General features: G+C 37.5%; 2 protein-coding genes across 2 annotated transcripts; one reads left to right on the forward strand and one right to left on the reverse strand.

The window, feature by feature from the left end:
* Positions 1 to 1,116: 1,116 nt before the first annotated feature.
* Positions 1,117 to 10,631, reverse strand: LOC146455136 (ornithine transcarbamylase, mitochondrial-like). Its single transcript, XM_085094572.1, has 11 exons — positions 10,448 to 10,631; positions 9,603 to 9,726; positions 9,418 to 9,499; positions 8,836 to 8,923; positions 7,285 to 7,380; positions 6,533 to 6,590; positions 4,822 to 4,944; positions 3,788 to 3,841; positions 2,830 to 2,979; positions 2,084 to 2,221; positions 1,117 to 1,340 (listed from the first exon to the last, which is right to left on the reverse strand). Exons 1-11 carry the CDS (start codon positions 10,582 to 10,584, stop codon positions 1,281 to 1,283), a joined length of 1,110 nt encoding a protein of 369 aa, XP_084950698.1. The 5' UTR covers positions 10,585 to 10,631; the 3' UTR covers positions 1,117 to 1,280.
* On the forward strand, positions 10,594 to 27,560 carry LOC146455137 (uncharacterized). The gene is made up of 14 exons (XM_085094637.1): positions 10,594 to 10,748; positions 10,879 to 10,995; positions 11,226 to 11,318; positions 13,197 to 13,259; positions 14,649 to 14,713; positions 15,099 to 15,189; positions 16,086 to 16,232; positions 18,684 to 19,354; positions 20,738 to 20,909; positions 21,635 to 21,687; positions 22,430 to 22,595; positions 24,512 to 25,048; positions 25,934 to 26,046; positions 27,216 to 27,560. Exons 1-14 carry the CDS (start codon positions 10,721 to 10,723, stop codon positions 27,423 to 27,425), a joined length of 2,526 nt encoding a protein of 841 aa, XP_084950763.1. The 5' UTR covers positions 10,594 to 10,720; the 3' UTR covers positions 27,426 to 27,560.
* Positions 27,561 to 27,772: the final 212 nt, after the last annotated feature.

Genomic DNA, 27,772 nt, shown 5'->3' on the forward strand with positions numbered 1-27,772 from the left:
TTTTGTAAACTATGGGGTTCTGAGCAGGTTCCGAAGTAGGCTGGAAGTGGGCAAACACAAAATTCGAGCCCGGGTAGCAGATTTTTATTTTCGCCCTAACACCCACTTGGGAGCCTGTTCACAGGCTAGGTTAATTAAGTTTTGTTGTTATTCATATTGTTGGTGTTGTCTACGCAGATGTACTAAGTAAAAGCATCAGAAGAATTCCAAGGCTGCTGTTGTAATTTACTTTTCATAAGCTTTTCAAATGCGCACTCATTAGTCAACAAATTGCTTTGGCTGAAAGATGTAGGAACCTGCACTCCACACTGCAAGAAGGCGCCATTCATTTCGTACTTGGAGACAGGGCCACCCCGGTATTCGTAAAACACTCCTAAAAGAGTTGCAGGCAATTTCACAGTATGGTGGGTAACGTACAATTTGACACACCGAGTACATTGGAGTTCGCTGAGTTCTTTCCTTTTACACAAAGATGTTTCAATACCTGTCTCCATCCCCGGGTCTCCATCCTGCTTTCCCCAAGTTAACCCCCCCCCCCCCAAAAAAAAAAAAAATCACGTTTTTGATGCCACTTGGTAATCCCCTGTTGAACAGTATTGATTTAATGTTTAATTTTCTTCAAATGCACTCGATGTTTAACCCTTTTTAAGGTTAAACCGTACGCAGCTATCAAGAATTCCCATCATTCTCTTGTACACACAAAGGCCACAAATGATGGGCTGTCGGTTTCACAAAAAAAAAAAAAAAAAAGAGAGAGAAAGAAAAAGATGAACGAGGACGCAAGCTATCTTATCTTGCTACCCGAAACCAACGAAGGAATAAGGCGTGATTTCTTCACGTTTCCTACAACTTGGTAGACTTGCTACAAGTCGACCTCGCGAGTTTGGCAAGCGGAGCGAGCTTTTTATGAGCTTTTTTTAGATCGCGAGCCATATAAATCGGACGAAGGACTTTTTTGAAAGTCTAACGACTTGGCTGAATTGTTGCTTCTCAAATAACAAATAGTTTGTTTTGTGTTTGTCTTGATGATACCAAAACAACAAAAGTCTTGATGAAAGCGCCGACACAGTAAGGATGATATACCTGCGTAATTACGAGAGACCATCGCAGTTCACCTCAGTTTAAACGAATGGTTTTCATATAATTTATTCCACATCCAATATTGTTTAAGCACACACAAATTGTTGGTTTTCTGTTGGTGCAAAAGGCACGATTATCAATGACAAATGTCACTTGGGACATTCTTGCATGGAGCCTTTCCAGAATTCCCATTCATTCATTTAAAACTTTGGCATAGGATGAATGGGAACATAGTCTTCCATCAAACAAGCCATCACAGCCTACAAGATAGAAGAAGCCATCAATCGGTTAGGAGGTTAGAACAATTTAATAGTACCAATGTGTCAGCGAAAACATTTTATTAACAGAATCCAAATTTGCGCCTGAAATACCTGGAGAATTGAGCACTTGAAGCTCTCTTGTAATTTTAAAACTGTTTGAGTACAGTGTGTGAAATTTTGTACCTTGTACAAGCAAGAGAGAATTTAACTTCAATGTCAGTTTTCAACACATGCAACCATATCAGAATTAATGGCAACCAATATTTACAACAAAGATTACGGTTGATTTTTGGTTCCGTTTTTTAAATCTGTGTATATTTTCCCCTCTGTTATCCAACTGCTAAATAACTATAAGTCAAAATAATGATAGGTGCCCTTTTACATCTACAATTATATGCCTTGCAAAATCCTTGCCAGGACAGTTTGCAAGTTTCAAGGTGCAGTGCAACAGTATAAATACATAAATCTAAATAGAGGGTGACCATGCATGCTAACTAACAGGACTAACAGAAATTAAACTGTAAATGATTTGAAACCAGAGTCACGTCATAACAGTTATGATCATTCCGGTGAGTGTAGTCCTGATAAGGACTGAGCTTGAGGTGACATTGACTGACTGACACACAGCCACATTAGCAATATGCATTGAAAGGAGGGGGGAGTGACCCCCTGCCCCTTGTATAATGTTTCCTATGCTGACATGTGTCAACTGCCCAGCTTGGAGCATTATGAGTACATCTTACCATTATTGTCCACTTCCTGTTTTCTGCCTCTGGCCAAACCAGGGATTTGTCAGATTGAAACACTTCGTCAGTTACCTCTTCTGGTTTCCGTGGCAGGCAGTGCAAGAAAACTGCTTCTTCCTTAGCAAGAGACATCAACTAGAACAACATCAACAATGTCAGTTATACGTGGACCTGATTACTCTTATGACAAGTTTATTGGGCTTGATGTAGAAATTGTTTGATCAGTTAAGGGCATATTTATTCTGCTAACTAAGATGCTTGACACTCCTTACACATTGGCAAATTTTCGGCGAGTCTCGAAATCTCGGCGTCTCAAACTACAGTCTCGGAATCTCTAGCTCCTAAAAAATAAAGTGGGAATCATAATCTTGTTGTATTTTGAAATTTGAATCTCAGAGCCTCGCAAGACGAGTTGTTTAGTCTGAATAAAGCATCATAGAACAACAAAACAAAGAACAATAGTGGCTCAACATCCCAATCAGCTGTGAAGCATGTAGGCTTGGATAAATTCTGCTCGTAAATTGCCATATTATGCCAAAAAAAAAAAAAAAGAGCAAGGCTGATTTCATGGCATCTCGCACTCGGATTTTTGATTCGTAGCATCTTTGCTCAGATTTGAAAAAATAGTTAAGCTGCAGTCTTGGATTTTAAGTGAGGGTCTCAGTGTCTCAGTGAGTGTCGGATTAAACCATTCTATACCCCTGTATGTACATTAGACAGAATGATATTATTTAACTTCAAACCTTGTTATCAACTTGATAACCTGCAAATGATTTCATTCTAGCGGCCTTCTCTTCTTCTTGTCCCATACTGATCCATGTGTCAGTTACAACTACATCTGCATGAGAACATGCCTCCCTTGGATCGTCAGTCAGGTTAAGTGATGTACCATTCTGAAAGAAAAAATCAAATGTCGCTTAACTTTGCGCTATAACTGCCTGCAATAACAAGTAACAAGGATTATTATGAGACTCAATAAAATTACAACTAACATTATGCTCCTTTCCTTTAGCCTTATTCCAAATGCCTGAAAGACAACTGCTCCATTAAGAACATTTCTTCCCCCTATTTCATTCCCCCCACTGTCCACAAAAAACATCATTTTGTAAATTAAGGAAAATATTAATGAACGAAGCACGGATGGGTTTAGGGTAGAATGGGTCCATTCTCTGAAATGTTTTGTTTCTATAATACAGGGAATGTACATGCAAGGGAGAAGCCCAGATAGGAAGCACTGTTTTGTGAATAACTGTCATATTATACATATTTACTATACTTCTAGGTTTTTAATGAACAAAATTCAAAAATAATTTTTGAACTGTTTTCATTTTGATTGCCCATTTTGCAACTAGAGCATGTAATAGCCTTTTATTGGCAGCAAAAAACTTACTTTTGAACATTGCATTGTGGGCCAAGCTTCACATAACTAGGCTTAATGAAGCGAACACTATAAAGGGCTAAGGCAAGTGGACTTTCAAAACCTAAGACTCACAAAATTTATTCTTGTCCTATCATTCACACAAATATCACGATTTCTGTGGAGCCATCTTGCAGGCTTAATATCTTTTGCAAGGCTAAGAACTCTCTGACTCAGAGTGCCACTCCTAATGGCTTAAAAAGTCTACAGTGCTTATAGCATTTACCAACCCTTATTATTTAATGACACCTGGAGGTGTCGCTGGCTCAAAATAACAAACTTACTTCTTGAGCAAAATCTTGAGAAACCTTTGTAATTTCACTGTCTGGTTCATAACCCTTAAAAAAAAAATAAAATATGTATAAGAACAAAATGATGTACAATGCAAACCACTTGTATCCATTGGCCAAGTGTGCCGACCACTGTGGAAAAAAAGTAAATCATTTCATGATATTTTGACAGGAACACCACAGGCCTGACTCTCAGGTGACTTGATACAGGTCCTTTCAGATCAAAAACTGCAAATGCTTGTTTTTGTAAAGGAATAAAAGTGGCAGAGGAACTGGTGTAGGCAACAGCAACAGAATGTTACATGATGCATGTTACATTGTAATAAGTGTCAGCCCCAGGACTGTGACCGCAGTACCTCTCAAAAGCTTCTGCTAGGAGTGGCGAGGGGATGGGGAGGGGGGGGGTGAGAAGAGGGGTACTACATTTTGTTTACCCCATCCTTAGTCACAGTTAATGTACAAACTGCCAGTTTCTCCAGGCATGCAAGTTGATTAGGGAAGTGGTTGACCAAAACTACTGTACTCGAACACGAACAGGACAAACCCCAAAATAGATGGTGGCCTCTGCCTGTCCCCCCTCCCCTACCCCCCCCCCCCCCCCTTCCTCAACCTCAAAAGATGCCCATCATGGTTTCTTTATTGCTTAGCCACCCCTCTATCCAGCAGTAAAAAAAAATGAAAGTAAGATTCAAACCTCACTTTTCTTAGTTATCTAGCAATGCTGACTCTTGCTAGCTGAATATTTCTGTGTCAACTTAAATTTTAAGGCCAATAAAATTTTGTCGGTAACATTCATGAGATAGGCGGTGTCTTCGATAACCCCCCTGCCCCAGACAAGGTGGGTCCTCTTCAAACAAACTTGTTATGACTAGTTCCCTTAGTTGCTGTTGTTGAGTTCTTAGTATCTGGCATGCTATGCCATATTATCACAGTGACTGTATTTAACATAACTGCCAAACTGTTGTTTGTAGATTAATTTCAGCATACTGCTCAAAATGGATCACAGCTAAATAACTTTACAAAATTACCTTTGGAGTTGCAATGTTTAAGTGAATTCCAAACTTGGGTGCTGCCATCATAAATGAATGAATAATGTTATTTCCATCACCAACCCAGGCAACAGTGCGGCCATGGAGACTGCCAAAATGCTCCTTGTAGACAAGACACAAAATACATACTAGTAAATTCGTAATTAAATGCTATGATGCTTTTGTTGTGGCCAAAAGTAAAAAAAACATCTAAAATTATTAGTCTGAGAGAGCTACTGTGCTGTATTTTATCTACAATAACAAAATTGTATTATTGTGACAGTAACATCTATTTAATATCCATAAAAGTCAAATAATTTTGTAATGACGTACGCTCTGTCAATGACCTTGAGGAAACAATTTATGAAAAAATGTGCTGTTTAACATTTTTAACTTACAGTCATTTTGTTTTCCTAATGACGAAGCTCATCTTTTTGTAGTGGGAGGTGGTCATTGTAGCTACCGCAAGAAACCGTGAGAGTTACGGCATATTGTTTATATTGCTATCGTTTTATCAAGTTGTTATTTGTTTAAGAAAAGCCAGTAATTTATTTTAGGAATCGGCTTATTTAAGTAATGGTTTTCCGTAAGTAATGTTTTTAGTCTTTCGTAGAACTAGCTAGAAGTTTCTAGAAAGCGCGTAATTTAAATAGCGCGTGCTCTTGCCGATCACGACACGATCACGACAGGGCATGCGACAGCGCAAATTAAGTAAAAAGTCAAACTGTTTTAGTTTTTCGTCACAAGTCACAAGTCGTAAGCAAGTTCAAGAAGTTAGTAAAAGTCCAAGTTAAGTTAAAGTTTTAAGTGCAAGAAAGTGCAAGAAAGTTCAAGTTAAACTTCACCAAGCTACAGTAGAAACTATTGTTCCAGTTATTCGAAGGCAGCACCAAGGTAAATATTTTCGCTGCTTTTGTTATTACGAGTTCATGTTTCAATTAGCGTACGCGTACTTAGCGACTCTTGTAACTAAGTTTTGTTGCTTTGTATTGTTTTTTACTTTCATTTATATTAACGCAAGTCAATGTCACTGTATTTAGTGTTTTCATTTAGTTGTTTTTATCCATTTGCGTAAATTGTAATTTTTACCTTTTGTTTAGCGTAACAATTATTTTTCATCCGCGTAATCTTGTACAGTTGAGTAATTTGTAAACATTTTAATCTTTAGTTCTCACGGTGATGAGAGACAAGTTGAAGTTTAATAAAGTCTGGAAACATCAGTACAAGAGACTGTGTTCGTTACGAATCGAATTTATTAAAAAATGTGCTGTTTAACATTTTTAACTCACAGTTATTTTGTTTTCCTAATGACGAAGCACATCTTTTTGTAGTGGGAGGTGGTCATTCTGGATACATTGGGGTAGGGGGGGGGGAGGGAGGCAGGAAGGGGTCAAGGTTTTCTTACCACCACCAAGACAATTGAGCTAAAGAAAATACTAGTCAAAGACTGTCTACATGAGATAAGATGTTTAACAACTGAACATAAAAAAACAAGCACCTTTTTTCTTTTATTTTTCAATTTTTCTTTTTGAGGACCCTAGTATAAACCACTTTGCGTGAATTGTCAGCTTCCTCAATAAAGATTAGCATTGATTGATTCAGCTGTAATATTATTTACCAATTTTAAAGGCATAGTCTTCATGTTTTCAAGCCCAATAAAAAGCCCAATAAAATGTTTTTTCCCATACTACAGAGTATGCATAAAAATTACCTGTAAGGTCAGGAAGTCAGCAAGGATCTGTATGGGGTGGTACATTTCTGATAAACCACTGATAAATTAAAAATGTAAGAGAATCAATAAAATGAAAATTTTACAACAAGTATTCTTTGTCAGCTCCATAAATCACCTAGTGCAACAAACTGTACCGTACCTTGCTGTACAGTATGTTGTGGTATGGTATGTACATCAAAATAATACAAGAGGGTGACTGAAAAATTAATGAAAGCCCTCTTGGCTGATACATATTTACCCCAAATTTTAATTTTGAATTTTAGTAGCCCTTTCTTCAAGAGCTTCTTTTTAGCATCTTCAAGAACAGCTCAAAGATACTTTTGAATAATATTAGAAGGCACCATCCTTAAGAAATCAGAGTTTACTGGACCAGATCCCAAAATATGCTGAATGTATGCACAGTGGCAAAAAGGACACACTGCCCTTTAATTTAGCTAAATAAATAATTTCTTCACGTTTTCCATGCCAACAATAGCTCTTAACACAAGGAGAAACATATTGCAACACTAACTGACAATACCCAACATGATGAGATTTGGCCAAGTTCTGATAACCGAGAACACACAACTTACAGCGATACCAAATTTAAACAACAATATGAATGTGAGTATGTTAGCCAGTTTCCCATAACCATGTACATATAGGTAACAATATTACAACACATAAAATAGCCGGTAACGTAGAAAACAAAAACATGAGTGAGAAATTAATCATTTTGACAGCAATGATACCTGATCACTGGTACAGTGGCTGCTTCCGCCATGACTTCAAGATCTTCCTGTCTGTTGACCCGAGCCAGGATAAAATCACAAAATCTTGACAGCACTCTGCAAAAAATAATAACAACAAAGGTTGTTTTTATTATTTAATAACTACAACCATTACACCCTTCAGGTTTAAGGATTCATATCAGAAGCCCTGTAGTATGTACAGTGTATGTCCTTCAAAAGTCCCAAAGGAAACAGTTTGCATTAAGTTTTTACTGAGAATCTCAGAGTTTTCCAAGACATAAAAGTATTAGACAGTGGAAGGAAACATCGATGATTGGCAGCAAAAAAAAAAAAAAAAAAAAAAAAAACCAACTGAAAATTGAAAAAAAAAAAAATTCCTTGAAATGTTTTCTTCCCCTCCTTTGAGGTGTATTAAAGTGTCAAATTTCACTTCCTGTTGGGTACAATACCATACAAGATGGGAGACTGGGAAAAGCAGGGCTGTAATATCAATACAGGATTGCTAGTTTTGCAGCTTCTCCATTCCTCAGTTGTTTTTCATGTGTAGAGAAAGAAAACTACGGGCAAAAATTTGAATGGGATTATGTTGAAATATGCTCAGAATGAAAGAACCAAGGAATAAAGAAACTGCAAAAGTGCGATCCTTTATTGACACTGTCACAGCTATATTATCTCCAGTCTCAAATCTTGCATGGTATGTATCCCACCGGAAGTGAAATTTTTTATGCTTTTATACGCCTCAAACGATTTTCATATGAGAACAAAGATTTGGCCAAGCAAATAAAAAACTATAAAATTAGATGTAATATAGTTACACTTTAAAAGTCTCCCTGGACTGTTTTAAGACATCATGCACAGTACAATAAATTTATTACATCAAGACAAGGGGTGTATAGTGGTCCTTGCAAAAATTAGGCAAAGTCTCAAACTCTTGTTTTCTGAACTTGTCAACTGTATTTAATTTATGGTGAATATACATGTATTTAATACAGTCTCTATATGCCTATGTCTCAGCATCTCGGCAAGTCTCAACATATCTACCATTTGGCATGTCTTAAACACAACACCAGATAATGCAAAGTATTTGCAAACTTAATTGCCACTCCCTGTAATGAGTAGAACCATTTGTGACCTCACAAACAACTTTTCTATCCTAGAGAAATGGCAGGGAAACCTTGACTGTTAATGATTCACCAAATGATAAGAAGCTGATGTTTAACATACAGTACAATTCCTCCTGTGCTGACTTTTTGTCTAGAATGGGCAACTTTTTTTCACTGTTTGTAAAATATACTCAAAAGTAACAAACATAATATTATAAACAATTATTATTAATATAAGCTTACCTTCACTTTATCCTCTTATATTTAAAGTTCTCAAAACCAGAAACACTTTTTAAGCAACACCAATGCTGAGCATAACAGGACCTCAGTATAATAATTTAAAATGAAGGTAATCTGCAATCATACCCTCCCCTCTACATCTCATCCTTCTCCCTCTCAAAAAAAATGCAGGTTAGAATGAAGGTGGTATAATCAGTTTTTTAATTACCTTCCAGTGTCCATGGTGGATTCACTAACTCCAAGATGAAAGTCGTTGTCAGTCAGGTAAACACAGTGGCCACCAAGCAAAGCTAGTCCTGTCATTTTTAAAAGAAGTACAAAATTGAAATTATATTTAGTTGCCGTCTAAAGGAAATATGACGTACACTGCATATATTCCCTGTTATAGAAGACCCTAAACACTTGTCAGAAAGTATTATTTTGGGGTTAAATGCACCCACCCATCCCACATCCTGTGGAAATTGTGCAGTTCCAGAAAATATCTAATAGATACTCCCCTCATGGAAGATTTTTGTTTTGCACCCCCCCCCCACCCCCCTCTTCTCCCCAGGAAATTCCAGTTTAGCTTCATACTTTACTTTTAAGACCCCTCCCCTGTCCCCCTAGGGTTTCCGGTGATCTTCCTTCGGGTGGGCATGGATTCTTTCTGGAACTGCACATTCTAATTTAGCTTCATACTTTCCTTTAAAAACTTTGGCTTTGGGACCACCCCCCCCCCCCCCCCCCATCCAATGAACTGCAGGGGGCTGTGGCCATACATACTTTTTGAAGTTACTTGTTTCGTTCTTACCAGTTTCTGTTGATACCCGTGTCCGTGTGCTACGCTTCTGGAAAATAAGAGCAGCAGATTTTCCCTCTAAAAGTCGAACTGTCTGAAAATAAAATCAAACCACAAATCTGCAGTTTATAACTCATAATTCCCCTTAACTTCCCAGAGTAAACACAGTAAAAAAATTGTGATTCTTGCATTGTTACCTCTTTGCGATTTTTTATTCTTTCTTTCAGATCAGCAGCAGTCCATAACAGATATCTAATCTCGTCACTACTGAAGTCTTTAAGTGTGAGTAGGTCACGCCCCACAACAGACGGGAATCCATGGCTACAGTACAGGAAGGAATAATTATTAAGAAAGTCAGCACAGTACAGCAAGAGAACAGGCACATGTTTGTATTCAGATCTATCATTTCAACCATTTAGGTGTTTCAACTTAATTAAACTTTCATTTAAACCCTACAAAACATGGCCGCAGCCCCTCCCCCTATCAGCTGTGAACAGGTCCCTTATACATGCTACATACACTGTAGGTATATGCTGGCCTGAAGGGTATGGTTTGGTATCTAGGCTAAGGAGTACAGTGTTAGTTTTGTTAGAGGTGCCCCTCTCCTCTCCTCCTTAATATTCGTAACTAATTTAATACTTCTGTATTATTAAATTAGGAGTGGAGAAACCAAGTGAATGAAATGAAAACCATTTTGGTCTAAAGTATTAATGTAGGGATTTTACTGGACAGAGCTGAAAATGGTAACGAATTTCATAGCCTACTGTTGTTGGTCTGAAAATGATTTCCTTTGATCATGTTTCATGATTACGAGGCAGGAGGTAGGCACCAATTGAAAGCTGTTTACCATAATTTTTTTCAAAAAATATTATATCTAGTACTAATCTATTAAACACACGAATGCCAGATAAAACAATCTGAACAACGTGCTGAAAATTCAATGATCCAAATCCTAGTGGTGACAAAGGTGCTAAAAGAACAATTGATCTTTTAATAATTCACTTAGTTAATCGCTGAGTTAATACACACGGAAAACGCTCACCTTTCACTACAGTGTCGTTTGGAAGAAAGTACCCCTCCTACTGTAATACTTCCAAACAAAGAGTCCCTTCTAAAAGAACCATAACGAATCGAGGAACTAATTCGCCAGCTTCCTCGAAGTAAACGAAGACTGGCCATATCTTTCTCTATCCACGCTCCGAGTATCTAACGAAAGTTTACCGAGCTGTACCGAAGAACTTCACGAAGACTTCTTGGCGCGGCTAACGCGAGCAAGGCACTGATTGGTCAGCAGCTTTCTATCGTGGAAACCAAGATGGCGTCGGACGACGAGGATGTGCCAGGTTTGTTTATTTTACTTTTTTGTCTTATTTTAATATTCTTTTTGAGTCCCAAGGACAACGACAGGTTACGATGTCGTTAGGGCTTCAGACACACTATAGCGTAATGTGTTTTTGCTTGGTGTCATGGCAGATTCTGGAGCTGTGTTTACGTTTGGCAAAAGCCGTTTCGTGGACAACAAATTCTGGATACGCGATGATGCGGTTATCCATCTCGCTTGTGGAGACGAGCATTCTGCTGTTCTCACAGGTAAATTTTATTTTTGTCATCTTATACTTGCCGCAACTTGTTGGAATTTGAGTTATATGGAATTCAATAGGACTTGCCCCGCTGGATACAAGAGCATAAGCTTAAGCTTATATAATTATGATCACGAATAATAAGCTTACAAAATCAAAATAATCTTAGCTGTGTAATGCATCCAGACCAATTATGCATCCAGACCAATTAAGCACTATTGTTCCGTATTTTTTACACAGAAAACGGGAAGCTGTACACGTTTGGAAGCAATGACTGGGGGCAGCTCGGTCACGGAAACACAGTTCAGTTTCCAAGTCCAAAGCTTGTCAAGCGTAAGTGATCAAGTCGTGTTGATGCAGCTAGATAAGATGTCAGTATGGTGGAAAGGACTTTCACGTTGTTATACCGAAATTTGAAAAAACAAAAAAAAAAAGTTCCGTTGGCTGATGTGTAACAGCAATGTGTAGTTCAGTTCCTGCCACGGGAGTTTTTCTAATGCTAGCGAGAAATTCAGCACTGGAGCTTATACTCAGCTCAGTAATAAACAAATGTATTACCATGGATCCATGGTTTTACTAAATTATCTATTGTGAAAAGAAAACAATCGATTATTTTACATGTAAACTTCATTTTTAGCCAATGACATATATTAATTATCAGCCAGGTACAGCTGTGGAATACAAAACAACGGAAAGATTTCTGCACAGCCCCAGAAGTAATTATGCATTCACAAATCTCATACTATGCCTCATACACAAACAATGAGCATGAATAGAGGTTGAGTTACAAAAATTATTCATTATTAATGTAAAAAACTATGAGGTTGTGTAGAAATCTTACCCAATAGAGCTCTTGTAACTGACAATGTTGGGAGTGTCAAGTCTGGATCTGAATGTAATATTATTGGTATGTAATCCCCTGAATAGCAGTATCCCTTCCTTGAGTAAAACTATGAGCACTAACTTGAAAACTGAAGACAATGTGATATATTTTGTGATCAGAATGTACATTGTACACACTTGCACTAACTGTTGTGCATGACATTGTTTGCCTTTGTTTTGTGAAATAGCAAATATGCTACCTCTCCCAAATATGAAACAAATCTCCCGGTCTTCTGTGTGGGTAACTAAATATCCCAGATAAAACTGATTTTTAACATTTTTGTTCTGAAACTGAGATTAACCCAATGAAAAAAAAGATTAACCCAAAATTGTCTGCAAGTGCACAAAATTTCAGTTTTTCAAATTCACGTTATGGTGCCTGGATGCGTTTTCGTAAATCATTCACCAATCTGTTACAGACATTTACAGAACCTTAAGGAAGTGGGTCACTTTTGCAGGAAAGTGGGTATCAAAATTTAAATTTTTTTTAGTGGGTGGAGTTTGTGGGGAGAGAAGTTGGTTGATGTTCGGGTGGGGAGGGGGGGGGAACAGTTCGCACAAAAGAAAAAAAAGTCAGATGCACATCCAAATGTGTCATTTTATTCTCAAGCTTATTTTGAGGAAAAAAATGTGCTGATCACTTATTTATTTTGAGAGGCAACAATAGTAGTTTTAACTTAGTAATCTCATTATCTGAAGTCATGACTTTTAGACTAGTGTTCAGGACTGTATGGACCTTTGCAATTCTCGTTCAATTTTATCACTTTTTGTTTTAATTTAAGTAAAGCATCATCAGACTGGGGGATTTTGGTGGTGCTTATCTTGAAGTGTGTCCTCTTCTTATTGTTAGTTAGCTTTTTCGAAAAAGTCATAAACTAAGTTTGCCTCTCTGTAAGCTTCAAGATAAACTACACTCCTGGCCAAAGATCATGGAACACTTACAGAAACTTGAAATGAAGTGATTTATCAACAACATAGTTTTTGCACCTCATGGGACTGAATAACACTGCACAAGAATTACATATTAAAATATGTAATTTTACATGTACATCTTACAAAAATATGTACATAAAAATTGAACTCTTGTTTTCTCCCCTCTACCCCAATGTATTGTTGTTTTCTCAGTCATTTCAATCTCTATCAATGTAGTTTTGGGGAGAGGCATAGGTTCCAAGCGTCAATGGTAACAAGGCCAACAAACTTAAATTTACTCTGTGCATGAATAAATGACCACATTACAAATTTGCTCTCTTTTTTTGCATGTAGTAAAAGTACTAGAAAAGATTGATTAATTACTGAGAATTGCAGAAACGTTTCATTTACTTACAGGCCTAAAACCAGAGAAAGTGAGACTAGTAGCAGCTGGCAGGAATCACACGATTGTGTCAACTGGTCAGTAAGCCTTCATGCAATACTTGTGTCGCTTAATTAAGATGTTTTACAACATAAGAGAAATAACACACCAAGCTTATTAAAATTGTATCATTAGCATTTTGGTGAAAGGTGAATAAAATAGGAACTTGTTTTCAGACTGTTGCAATGAGACAGACAGTTGTCCAAATGTGATTTAATCATATGTGTTGCTTTGCGTGATAAGAAAAACTCAACAAAAATCTCCTAATTCCTGGGGGCACTCACAATGTTCATTTTCTCTTTGTAACAATATACTTCTGAAATGCTTCAAAGGACACTTTGTTGCACTTCATATTGTACAAATGAAGCAATGAGCAACTCAGAATCTTGTGCTTCCTTGATCACTATGTTCAAAAGGTATCACAAAAGGATATGCTTGGGAAAAAATATGGAGCTACAGACCAACGGATCACACTTTGCATGTAGTATGTAGGAACCTCCAAAAGAGTCGTGTGACAGAACAGTCTCATTTGAAACTGGTCATGCTATTGCAGCTGCAATAACTGGTAATGTGCAGTTCAAGAAAATATCCATACCCCCACCACGGAAGATTTTTTTATTTTAACCCCCGACCCCCTCGGAATTTCCGTTCCAGAGGGTTTATGATGACTCCCCCACCCCTCCAGAATTTCGGGGTTTTTAAAACCCTTCTCCCTGAACCCCTCAGAAGTTCAAAACCCATTTAGACTAAGAAAATTGATGACGCACACTATTACGATCAATTTTTTTTATTATTGAAGCAACGTAGACTACCCTAGTTCTGCTATTTACAACACTTCGCTATTTTACTTGTTTATCCTTTTGCTAAAATTATATCCGGAAAAATTGGAAAAACTGTAAAATGGTCGATTTTTTACGTCAATAAAATGGCTTAATTCTTTGTTGTTGCGTAGTTTACGTTTTCGGTTTATAACTTTCTCGAGCGCTTAAGAAGTTATCTCTATCACGTTACAACTTTTCTTTTTCACCTAAAAATGACCAGCCTTTGCAAATTCCATTTTCGTTATGACCTCCGCAGAAAAACGTTTGCTATTTTAATACCGCGAAGAAACCGCTATGAATATAAGTTGCACACTGAATATACAATGCTGGATTTTAATTTATCAAGTAGAATTTTGAAGAACTTTGAAAACCCAGTTGAAAACTGGCTGCATGCACAAGAATTGAAAGCCGCCTTTGTGAACAGTTTCAATAGGCTCCTTTCAAAACTTCAAAATTAATTAGTCCGTGGATTCGCGTCTCGCCACTGAGATCGTGAATGAAATGAATTCAAGAAAGAAAAGAAGTTCCAGCATTGTTTGGATCTTTACTTACTGGTGTATCCTATATGATGTACAACAGTTTTCTTTCTATGTTTTCACATTTTAGAATCAGGAAAACTGTTCAGTTTTGGTTGTGGCAGTGACGGACAATTGGGGCATGGTAACTGTGAGGTACAGCTGTAATTTAAAAAGCAATTTCATTAGGAAAATTCAGCATTTTATAGACTGAAAAATGCATATAATTTATGAGAATGATGTATTATTCAAAGTGACACCGGCATACTCAGAAAAAGGGAATCTGAGTGCTCCTTTCAGGAGTCAAACCTAAGAGTAAAGACCTTTGGATTACTAGTTCGGAAATTGCTTATCAAGCAGAAATATTATTAATACTGTAAGTTCAATATTTTAGTGATATCTAAGATGTAGAAGCAACGAAAATGACAGACAACTAGTCTGTATTTGAGGTCATGGGTATAGTTAGTCATATTATGCAGATCACTTCAAACAACAACAACGTATCTAAACTTGTTGTAATATTTGTTCATTATTCCTGTAGAATTCCAATGTCCCTAAACCGATAGAATCTTTGCCTGATCAACAGTACAAGATAATTTCTTGTGGATCGGATTTTTCTGCAGCCGCTACTGGTAATTTATTTCATGGTTTTCATTGTTCTTCTATGCATGTACAGTAGGTTCTTTAAAAATTTTACCTTTTTTCCGGGCTATCTCTACAGCTGTCTTGGGATTTGCTGTTACACTTAAATTTCACAGCACTGGAAAATTGTTTTTGAGAAAGAGTGTGAAGCCTGTTTTAATGGCTTAAAGGAGTAGGGTCATGTTGTGAGCCTGAGCGTAAGATGCCACAAATTTGTCAAAACTCTGACTATTCTTAAAATAACAGATACGAAACAGCACTCAAGCATATTTCAGCACAATCAAGTACAAAAGCTGCATGGAGTAAAACCCTGGTGCTTGTGATAATATTATTAGATTGTACAACATGTACAACAACTGATAGCTTTTCACTCTATGTCATGTATAACTTGTTTTGGGTTACCAAATTCTAGTACTTTTTGTTTTCCAAAACATAACTAATTTAGATTTAACAGTTCACACAAAAACAAAATGTAAAGCAAAGAGCAAGCTTCTTTTGGCCAACACAGAAATTAATGTTAATTATGTAAACAGCATGATTCCAGACACTGTTTATTTGCGGAGTTTGCAAGGGGTTGTGTGTGATTTGGGATTTGGTTGGAATTGAGTGAGTAAGTCAGGAAAGTTAGGTTGAAAATCCACACAGAGTCGAGCACCAAATATAACCCAGCCAAATTCTTCACTTGCACTTATTAACACTCACTCACTGGTCCAACTGTTAGCTGTACTCAAAGATGTGAAAACATCACAACTACAGTGTAGAAGCAGAGAAATCTTGTCAGCTATGGCTTGATTCCCAAGGTTTTCTAGTACTGAAACTATTGAGCATTGAGGTTGTTATTAACTTAAATTTTAAGACCTGATGCTCAGTATTTTCACCCATTCAGCTGAAGGACATCTGTACACTTGGGGCTCCAGCAGTGAAGGGCAAACAGGCCAAGGCAGTGAGGACTGTGATGTACCAACAAAAGTTCATTTGAGAGGCAAGGTAGTGGCAGTGGCTTGTGGTTATTATCACATGGCTGTAGCAACTGGTGAGTCAACTAACAATCCATGCAAGACTGGCAGTTTGGAAATCTAGACCGGGTTGTTCGAAAGCTGATTAATGCTAATCCAGAATTAAAAGTCAACCGAGGTTTTCATCTCGCTCATTAAAAACAATTTCAAAGGCTTATTTTAGCTAGTGGTAAAGAAAAGTCTAAGGCAAAACTTAAGGACACAAATCTTTTGGACAAATCCTTACGGATTAGTAAATATACTCGAATCAAAGTTCATGTAAACCCAGGATTAGCTTAATCGGGCTTTGAACAACTGGGCCCTGGGTTTTATCCAATATGAATACAGGGTGCTTGATTTATTTGTACCAATCAACTACTCATGTTGGACTTCCTCTAGATTATGGAAGGCTTCTGAGTTTTCTTGAAGAGCTAGCTTCTTTAAGGTGACAGCTATTTCTTCATTTACTTTCCAATTTTCAAGCTTAGTGGCAAACTGTAATCCCTTTCCCACTAACCTCTTCCTCCAAATACAAACTTGAAGAAAGAAATGGTGTTACAAGCAATAAATAAGTGGTATGCTAGAAATCCTTAGATGGGATGTTAATAAACCCTGACACAGTGTAGGATCTTCTGTATTTTTGGACTATTATAAGCAGAACTTTGTCTCTTTTTCCTCAAATCCTATACGCAAGCAGTAAATGTGGAAATTATGCACTAATCTGTAAAAATGATGTAGGATTGGGGAGAGGGAAGAATTCCCATTTCTGAGAAATCAAAAATACTGATTGGTCAATTACCTGTGAAATCTCTTTCTCCACTTCCAAGATCTTGTAAGATCCTATAGGAATCCTACAGGTATTTGTAGCATTTCTTATTCATATTTTGGATCATGTGTGGAGTGAACTGCATGAGCCTGCAGAATACAGTAGAATCTCCCTAACTTGAACTCCCAAGGGAAACAAAAAAGTTTGAGTTAGCCGGGGATAGAGTTATCGGAACTCCAAAGTGGAGTATACATATACACGCTGTATCATGGTTTTGTCATTCTTTTGCAATTGTGAGTAACTTTTGGTGCAATAAGTTTGTTTTAGAAGTTAGAGCCTTTTGATAAAAACATTTAGTTTGGGAATTTTAACCACAATTTTACAGCAGTTACCAATAACACGCGACCTAACGCCTTCAAAAGACTCCGATAAAGTTGCGTTTTGGTGGACATCAAATTGAATTCTGAGAACATTTCAAGGCAACAGAATGAAGAAATTGACAGTTTTATCCGCTGACGGATGGCAAACTTTATGAAAGTTGATTTCCAAGACAGGTTATCTGAAAATGCGCATTGTTTAGACGAAGCCGTATTTTTTTATGAAACATTTGAAAACCTGATAATTAAATCAGTGATGCGTGCAAGTGAGCAAATTATCGTATGCAGTGAAAATCGAAATTTATATTTAAAAAATACCTTTTATTTGCACTTGATCTGGCTGGAGAATGAATTTAAATAAAGTTTACCTTCTCTTAGCGAGGTAAAATTCTTAGTTTCTTACAGGGTTACCTTGGAATCTTGTCAGAATTCAAAATAATTTCAACGGCTTTTCTTTGATTGACGTCCAACAAAACGCAATTTTATCCGACTCTTTTGAATGCCGTAGGTCGCGTGTTATTGGTAACCGCTGTAAGAACTTAACACAAACATAAGGGCACAACCAAACGCTGAGATGTAGTTAAGGATGTTTCCATTCATTACAGTCATGTTATCAAATTATAAAGATTAAAGATCCCAACACATAAATTAGCTATGTTCTGACATTTTGAGATTTACTGACCACTGTTTTTAAAAATTGTAGAGTTCAAGTTATAGGGGTAAATTTTAGCCAAGGGAAAGTAAATAAGTTCAAGTTAACCAACCTTGAGTTAGCTGAGAGTAAAATGACTGAAAAATGGGATCATTAAATATTATCCAGGGAAAATCAGATTTTGTTTGAGTTAGCAGGAAGTTAAGTTATCTTCAAGCAACAACTCTGTTTCTTTCAACAATGTAAGGGGGCCACTGTAATTGGCTCTTGCTATGGTGGCTCCCCTGCCTGAGGGTCTTCTGTGTATCTGTTTCAAGGCAAAGCTCAACAAATAAGTAAATAAAAAAATAAAGAAATAAAAAGTTCGGTTTTGGGATCCAGTGGTGATCTATAAGACCATGAAGGTAAGCTGTTTGAGTGGTACTGTAGTAACTGTAATGTAAGGAGGCGGCGTAACCCAGTGGTAAGGGCGCTGGACTTGAAATCCGGAGGTCCCGGGTTCAAGTCCCACCTCGGCCACGCTTGTAAATAGCCAGCTGGTTTGCCTCCTGCCAGTTGGCATTTTTAACATGTTATGTTCGATTTGATTATTATTTGTTTCCCGTTATTTCTGAGTGGAATGCCTGTAAACTAGCTTTGGGTAACTAAGTGCATTTCCACTATAAACAAAGCATTTTTTTTTTTTAATTTGCAGATGATGGTGCACTCTACATGTGTGGAGAGAATGAAAGTGGTAAACTTGGACTAGAAGACTCACAACTCAGGGACACATCACATCTCCAAAAACTTTTCATAAATGAACGTGTTACTGCTGTGGCCTGTGGTGGCAATCATACAGCTGCTGTTACAGCTAGTGGAAAATTATATACATTTGGACAAGGAGACCATGGTCAGCTCGGTCATGGGTCCTCGTGTTTAGAATGTCCTACTCCTAAACAAGTAACCAGTCTAGGAAATATTCAAGTTAAATTTGTAGCTTGTGGAGAATCTCACACGGCAGTCATAACAAAACATGGAAATCTGTATACTTGTGGAGATGGTCGACATGGAAAGCTTGGGATGGGAGAGGAATCATTCTCCAATTTATTCAAACTTGAAAAAGTGACTAGATTTGATGACTTTACCGTGCAAAAGGCTGCATGTGGTGGGTGTCACACACTTGTTACAGCAATTAAAACAACAGAGGTCAGTGAAGGTACAGACAGTGAAGCTGAAGCTGAGAAAGACATTCTTGCTGCTTCAATTTCCTCCACTAAAAGTCTCCAAGATGCTGTGGATGGACCCCCAGGTTACAGGAGCGGTCTAGCGTCCACTTTTCCTTCAGGAGGTGCAGCCAGGAACAAGCGCCGACAGAGAAACATTGAGGTAAGCTGTGTACATGCAAGATAATTATTAATTTTACACTTTGTTTTTGCAACAGTCTAAGTTATATGTCACATTCAGTGTACATAGAAAATAAAAAGTCACATAGAGTACCAAAATGATGACATCACAAAAACTAAAATTCTGAAATTATGGGATTTGCTCAGATATTTTGAAAGCACATGATAAAAAACACCTACTTGCCAAATGTTTGGACCAGAGAAAGAATTAGAAGGATTAATATGGAGTCATTGGAGCATAACAGAGCTAACATCTCACCCCCAAATTGCAATAAGATGCTGATTTTTGGGAAGTAGACATTTTCATCATGCTCTTTGCAAACATCTTAATCAATCCCATAATTTCAAAAAATTATTCAAATATTTGTGACATCACACTTTAGTACTCTATAAGTGGCAATATAAAAATAAAGTGTGTACAGGGATAAAGGTAGATGGGCTTTCAAGCTGGTCACTGCCATGTGCAAGCAACTGGCATAAAGTGGGAAGACAGCGAAATGTCAAGCCACAGATAAGTTATACTTTTATATTACAATGTAAAAATCTGAACACAGTAGCACATAAACCAGGGATGGATCCAGGATTGGATTGTCTGAGTCATGCGACTCACACTCCATGCTCGCCTCGTGTTTGCCTCCGCTCACCTGAAAAACACAAAAAATAATGCCTGTTCGGCAGGCTAGACGTAAAAGTAAGGCAAATCTTGTATTTCTAACTCCTTATAGTGTAGGTTGTAGCAGCCCCAAGCTCTCCCTGGATTGGCCCCTGCAAATAAGTTGTTACATGGAAAAGCTACATGGCATTCTAGGTATTCTCTGTATTGAAGGCAGCTAGAGTGATGAATTCCATTGTGATGATACAAACAGACTGTAACTCGAACCAATGGCAGGGAGTGCCTGAACCTGAGCATTGCCTGATTATTGCTAGTACATTGATCTGGGTTAAGATTTACAATGACAATTGCAGAAGTTGAAGAAATCCTTTTGAGAGTTAAAACACTTGAATACCCGTCTGTTTATAGTCACAAATCTGTGCAGGCTAAATGATAAGGGGCTGAATATTTTCTACCTTTGAAAAGAATTTAATTTCATTGACAATAAAATATTGCAGCGGTGTGTAGTGAAATATAATATTATTTATGTTGTGCTACAACTTTATCTTTTGTATAATTGTTATTTTCCTTAGTTTTTTGTAGATCGATCAGGGTATGATAATAAGTATCAAACAATGGAAATTGAAAATTGAACCATGGATAACATTGAACTTCAACAAATATACCCAGCATTTTTGTGTGCACTGTAGTATGTTGAAACCTTTGTCAATGCCTGTATACATGTGACAATGCTTTCTTTACCAACTTCTGTAGAGCCTTGGTAACTCAGTAGGAGGAGGATCTTTGCCTCCCATCAGCAAGTCAACATTGCCTCCTCTGTCTCGAACACTCCCAGCACTGAAAAAGGAGCCGGCAAAAGAGGAGAAGATACCGGTTAATCCACTGGACATGTCTACATTACCTAAAATATCACACGATGATAAAGGTGAGTGTAATCTCTGTTACAGAATTCAGATGATACACCATCAAATTACCAGGGCTAATAATATTGATAAAAAAAACTATGATAATCAATGAGGACTTACAAAAAAAGAAGGTAAAGCTATCCATGGATTGTATATCTTTTCTCAGTAATTTCACGGTCTAAATTAAGAGCCTGACCATCACTGCATTAATATGTGTGTCATGTGGTGTATTTATGTAGAATTTAAGGTGATTTGTTGTCTTTGTTGATGTGTTTGTTTGTGCTTAACGTCCAGGTATTGAGGTTTGATTTGTAGCATTGATGTTGATACGCAAGATGAATCCTGCAGTGCGCACTTTTACTGGATGAAGTCTGTAACATGTTTTTGCTGAATCAGTGTATTGTTTGACAGTGGTTGAATTTTGTTACTTTTCAATACGTCTTTTTATAAAGTTTGCTCCTCATTCTCCTGGTATTTCCATTTAGTTTTCCATTGGTTTGTTGTAACTGACACGTCTGAATTACTCTGGGCCACTTGAGTTCAGTACAGCCATGTGAGTTTACTGAGAAGGGTGGCACGAGAAGGTTTCCTGTGTGTGATAGTGGAGAAAATTGTCAAGAAATGCCTTCATTCCAACTAGCGAATTTCCCCCTTTCACAATGATACTTTTTACATCCAGAAACAAGTAACCCAGCTCTATCCCCTGGCATTCCAAACCTCTCTTCACTGTGATCTTTTTATACAGTAGGAGATGACAAGAAAACAGATGGAAATTTAGCTGATAAAAGACAACCAAAGGTGTGTGGTTGCTTTATAACTCAGTGGTGAAAACAGCTTCAAGTCCGCTGTAAATGACCAATCTGCTTGCCTGCCCTGCTATTTTTACGTTTTAACACAATACTTAACTTGCACTTGCTGCATTCTAAATCAACTACCATTTTATTTGCACAGCACTTTTGAAACTTGGCGTACATGTATGCTCTTTTACAGATTTTTGCAAGTTGTTAACGTAGGGGTAGAAACATTTGTTAGTGAGAAGTTTAATTTATCGATCTTTTATTTTAAATTCTCCCTGATGGCGGCATGAAAAGGATTTTTCTGGTTACTCGTCGGGGTAATGCCACTAAAAAATTAAAATAAAACAAAAATGAAAACCTGACTCCTCCTTAGCTTCACCTCGGTGTTCTCAGAACTTTTTCAGCCGTTGTAAATAAAAAAATGTAATTTATTTACCCACGAAGCACCAAAGAGCTCTAGGAGCTCGTTCAAAGGTGTCCGTGCGTTACAAGTCGAATTAGAATTTGAAGATGTTGGGTTTTGTGGAGGGAGGAAAACCGGCTTACCCGGAGAAAAACCTTCGGAGCAAGGACAAGAACCAACAACAAACTCAACCCACATATGATGCTGAGTCCGGGATTCGAACCCGGGCCATATTGGTGGGAGGCGAGTGCTGTCACCACTTCGCCATCCCTGCTCCGCATTCTTCACAACAAACACCGTTGTCTACAAACTCAACTCATCCTTGTCATTTCCATCTCAGGTCAGTAAAACAAGCGAAAAACCAAAAGATGCTGAGAGCTCTTCGGGCATATCAGAGAGTGACGAGGAGGAGGACGACGATGAAGATGAAGATCAGCATAAGAAGAAGAATGACAAAACATCAGTAGCTAAAGAGGAAAAGAAAAAAGAAGTTACAAAGAAAACAGGTTCGTAATTCAATTATCATAGAGTATTTTGAACAAGTTTGATACACAAGTAATTTTTTTTTGGATGAGTTACTATGAAAGATTGATATTTCATAACACTGTGACTTTCATGACATTACAAAGATTCGAAATTTCTACGGGAACGAAATTTTCTTCCAGTTGCGTTATTACAGTTGTTTTTCAATTGAATGTCGTAAAACCAAAATCAAAGTAATTACTCTGGCCAACTTCAACACAAACAAATAACACAATGACTCAATCAGAATTCGCAGCAAATACATGCATCCTGTGCCGAGCTCGGGAATTTGAGAAGTGGTACAGTCGAACCTGTATATAACGGCCCTGTATCAAGCGGCCACCTTCTATTAAGCGGCCAGTTTTCAAAGTCCCGATTTTTCGCTCATACAAACGTTGTATTTGTTACCTGTATTAGGCGGCCACCCCGCGGCCACCCTGTAGCAGTCCTATGTTTGTCTTTCTTTGTTATTTTTACCTGTATTAAGCGGCCACCCTTGAATAAAAACTAAGCCGTTTGTTATTAAATGCGATATTTTATTGTTTACTGAAATGCGATCCAGCATCACTATAAAGAAATAACATGTACAAAGCTTCTGTAAGCTTATCAGATATTCGGCCGTTTAATATCGTTGACGCTTTTAAGATGTCCGCATTGTGCTGAAGTACATTACCATATCCCGAACGTTAAAAAAAGTTTGTTTTGAATATGCTTTACTCTTTAGCAAGAAATTCCTCTTAAATTGGCTTGTTCTTCAGCCATGTGACATTGAACATTGAGCGTAACAACTATGAAATGATGGAATGAAATATTTTGTTGTGAACTGTAAGTCATAGAAATAGAGCACTGTATACCGTAGAAGGGTAGAGGACAATTTATTGCATAGTACTTTTACACTATGTTACGCATATTACACCGTCCGTTAATACAAGTTACCGTTATACAAGTTGGCACTGAACTTTGTTTAAAGTATTGATCGCTTGAAAGAGTGTTGATTGTCCTATTGGTTCCTTGCATGAAGTGCTTTTGTGTGATACGCCATTAAAATTGACCATAGACCACGCCCAGTGAGTATTTTTAGTGATCCTGTATTAAGCGGCCACCTGTATTAAGCGGTCAGTTCTTCAAGTCTCGAGGGTGGCCGTTATATACAGGTTCGACTGCACAAGTTTTGTTAACCAATTAGAGAGCGTCGCAAAGCAAAACCAAAAAAAAAAAAACGAATTACTTTCGACACTCAGTGGACTCCTTTCGAAATATTAAAATTCAACTTGATATCGAGGTCCAGAAGACACAAACAACAGAAATGAATAAACATGGTTATTCCTCTTGGCCTCATTTTCAAGGTCGATTTTAACATATCGAAAGGAGCCTATAGGCCATTTCCAGTTGCTGTGAACCTCATTATGAAAGCGAGGCTAAGTGCAAAGCTTTCGTATGAAAATAAATTAGTTTTGTTTGCATATGAATGAAAACTAATTTTCCTAATAAAAACTTTGCACTTAGCCTCGCTTTTATAATGAGATTCAAAGCAACTCGGAAATGGCCTATTGAAAAGCACTCTATAATGTGATGTGGCTAAACAATTTCAGTTGAGAAACGAAGACAGAGTAGGAGAAAGGAACAAACTAAGTGCAAAAAGCCATGATGAGGCTCATGTTTCACCTTGGGAATATGACAGCAGTGCAAATCATAGACATGTCAATTGCATTTGCATAAATTGAAGGAGTTACCTACAGCTGTGAAGGATCGAGTTAGACGATAAATTATTTTATCCCCAATTTATTTAATAGCTATTAAAAATGAAAACATTAAGCAGGCAGTTTGTCTCCCATAATTGAATTGTTTTTAATGCAAAGATTTCCTCCGGCATTTTGTTCATTTTCTCGTCAAAATATAGATGAAGAATCTGAAGAGTCTCTGACGCAAGACGAAACGGACAGTGAAGAGGAAGAACCAAGCAAGCCTGCAAAATCAACGGCTGGAAAGGAGGATGAGAAAGAGAAAGTTCCCTCAAAGAAAGAAAAAGATCTAGAAGAACGTGAGGAATCAGAAGACGATGAAGAAAGTGATGACGAAGACGACGACGAAGAGAGTTCAGAGGAACGAACGAAAACTGACAAAAATGAACAACTTAAAGTTGTTGGCAAAAAAATTGAAGTAACGAAAGTTGAGAAAAAGAAGGACGAAGAAGAGGAAGAAGATGAGGAAGAGGAAGAGGAGGAGGAGGAGGAGGAGGAGTCAGAGGAAAGCGAGGAAGAGGAGGAGGAAAACAAAAAGACGAAGAAACAGAAAAAATCTGAAGCTAAAGAGAAAGAAACAAAGCCTGCGACCAAGGAGAAAGAAAGCGAAGAGGAAAGTGAAGAGGAAGATGAAGACGAGGATGAAGAACAAGAAGAAAGTGAGGGAGAAAAACAAACAAAGGATGCTGAGAAAGGTATTGCTGATTTACATGTATCATTTGATTGTTTCGAAACACCTGGGAAGGATTCAACTTCAGTTATAGCTGACTGCATTGTTGCTAATAAACACTCTTTTGTCCATAATTATTAATATTTGCTTGAGATTAAAAAAAAAAAAAAAAAAAAAAAAAAAAAAAAAAACATTTCACCAGGGTAAAAAGTTAAAAAAGATTAAGAACCAAACGTTTTCGACTAGAGGCTGAAGATGACTAAATTAATCAAAAATGTTTGGTTCTTAATCTTTTTTAACTTTTTAGCCTTGTAAAATAGTATATTTTTTAAACAGTCTTATTTTTTTATATTTTATTTTAACTCCCTTGACACGCGTGGACGAATGTGAACAGTTTTTAGCAGGGAAGTAACGATGGGGTTAAGTGAGAGGGAAGTGAAAATTAGCAGTCATTTCTCGGTAGAACGTGTGAGATGAGCTAATGTAAAGGTGCCACTGTAAGGTTGATGGCATTTTAGTTATTAGTGTTTCTTTTGAGAATGATATATTGCTCACTGAATGACACAGGCATACTCGGAAAAAGGAAATCCGAGTGCTCCTATCAGGAGTCGAACCTGAGACCTTTTTATTACCAGTTCGGATGCTCTACCACTGACCTACAGGAGACTCGTGGGAGCTAAGGCCATGGTGTCTGTTTTGTTCTTTGCTTGGCAGTTTCATGGAGCGTTCGTTTCCTATAACAAGGTTTTTCATGTTGTTGGAGTATTTCTACGTGGTTCTCTCTGTATAACAGCCAAAAGTTAATGGGATTTGCCATGAGTTGGAAAAGCACGTAGATGGTTTCCTTGCAGCACTTAAATTTACACCGCAGAGTTAAGTTTTTACTTCTCATTTCTTTTGTTTTCCAGATAAAAAGGCAAAGGAAAAGGTGGAGCCAAAAAAGAGAACAAACAGAATACAGAGGACTCTGACAAGAAAAAAGCAGACGATAAAAAAGGCAAAAAGAAGGACACGAAAGGAAAGGTAACTCTATCTGCGCCATTTACAAATTGTAGAGTGAAGACGAGTTTCAAATGTTATGGTTGTGCAGTCAAAAGACTCATGAACACTGTATGCTTTGTCACATCAGTTATGTGATACTACTGAATCAGCTAATCCATTAACTATGTTTCAAAATTTCCGAAGTAGGAGCAAGCACGCTTTAAGTTAGATGAACAACTTCCATAGTGGTTTGTTCACTACCCATTGTTTGCAATTCTAATGCTATAACTTTTGAATTCATGAGTTGTTAGCCTGCAGAACAGAGGTTATTTTAATTCACGCTTTAAATGGGAGGCCGACGCGCAAAGCGATAGAAAAAAAAGTGGGGCCTGCCGAAGAGTTTTTGTGCCACTTTTGTCGAGCGCTGATTGGTTGGTTGTTTGGGGGTGTGTCCCGGGAAAGAAAGGCCGAAACAATGGTGTGTGGACAGGCTTTTTGTTTTTTTCTCGCTCTGGGCTCACTTGTGTCACGTCTTTGTCTCACGCTTCTCCCAGAAAACGAATTAAAACTCGCCTGTTCTGCAGGCGAATCATCTGTAAACTTAATATTCAGTCTGGTATTGAAGTTTTAGTGACTTTATTTTTAACAACTGACGTTTGATGTTTGTAGCAGAGAGTAAGGACTATTTTATACACCACACCTTGGGCCGCCTAGAGTGTAACTCAAGCCCCACAAAAGACCTGCAATAATCTCCTAAAATTAGACCAAGAACAATAAACGTAACGTATTTTGAGAAGTCAACGGAGATCAGATTATCTGCAGCCTGAATGTACTGTAGTCGACGAGAATAAATGCGAGGAATAAGTAAGGAGGAAGGGTTCAGAACAACTTAACAACACGACCTGCATTGTGCATAGCTTCTACTTGACTCCCCCTCGTATAACCTGAAGTTTTACGGCCTTCGACTCGGTGTGTGCTCCAAATCTATGGAACTCCTTGCCACTGGACATTAAGAGTAGTCCGTAATTGGACCGTTTTAATAAGCGTCTCAAACTTCTCTTGATTGTAATTTTAATTGTAAATTAATATTATCTTAACCTGTAGTGTGAATGGTGTGAATATGTATTTTAAAGTCTGTAAACCGCTCTTGATCTTATGGAAAGAGCGCTTTAGAGATTTGCTATATTATTATATTATTGTTTTATGTACAGGCTAAAGAGAGCGAGGAAGAGGAAGAGGAAGAAGAGGAGGAGGAGAATGAAGCCAACAAAGAGGAAGAGACAGACAGGGAGAAAGGAGATAAGGAAGAAGAAAGAAGCAAAAACAAAAAAGACAAAAAGGACAAAAAAGACGACGGAACAGGAAGGACAGAGCCTGGAAAAACCAAAGAGAAAAAATCCGGCATTTGTCTCATTTTGTAAAAGATAAAAGAAATTAATATTACATTTAAGGGACGAAATCATCGTTTAATTTTGACTTGGTTTATAGTTCTTGACCAAAAATTCGCTCTCCGATTTTTTTTATGCAGCTTTTGAAACTTAAATGGAATACACCTTATTTTTATTTATTGCAAATCTTGTGAAATTTTTTATCAAAGTGACATTTTCCACTTTGTTCCTGTAGCAAGGATAGGTGATCAGTTGTGCAAAAATTATCTTTTCTCCCTTTTTTTTTCTTTTTTTTTTTTTTAGTGAAAACATTGCTCATCATTGCCAGCTTTGTAAATAGCGTTAACCGAGAAGAAAATTTGTAAATGTTTTGTACAGAT

This window comes from Pavona decussata, unplaced genomic scaffold (genome assembly GCF_977016875.1).
Source record: "Pavona decussata unplaced genomic scaffold, jaPavDecu1.1 SCAFFOLD_285, whole genome shotgun sequence".
Classification (NCBI taxonomy): domain Eukaryota; kingdom Metazoa; phylum Cnidaria; class Anthozoa; order Scleractinia; family Agariciidae; genus Pavona; species Pavona decussata.

What these genes read in the sequence shown, in the direction of transcription:
- LOC146455136 (XM_085094572.1), bottom strand. Translation starts at nt 10,584, where the DNA reads ATGGCCAGTCTTCGTTTACTTCGAGGAAGCTGGCGAATTAGTTCCTCG. An exon ending in ACGGGTATCAACAGAAACTG is followed by an intron (nt 8,924 to 9,417) that starts GTAAGAACGAAA and finishes TAAAAATGACAG; the next exon opens with GACTAGCTTTGCTTGGTGGC. An exon ending in TAAACATTGCAACTCCAAAG is followed by an intron (nt 3,842 to 4,821) that starts GTAATTTTGTAA and finishes TTTTTTTTTAAG; the next exon opens with GGTTATGAACCAGACAGTGA.
- LOC146455137 (XM_085094637.1), top strand. Translation starts at nt 10,721, where the DNA reads ATGGCGTCGGACGACGAGGATGTGCCAG. An exon ending in GGACGACGAGGATGTGCCAG is followed by an intron (nt 10,749 to 10,878) that starts GTTTGTTTATTT and finishes GTGTCATGGCAG; the next exon opens with ATTCTGGAGCTGTGTTTACG. An exon ending in AGAAGTTACAAAGAAAACAG is followed by an intron (nt 22,596 to 24,511) that starts GTTCGTAATTCA and finishes GTCAAAATATAG; the next exon opens with ATGAAGAATCTGAAGAGTCT.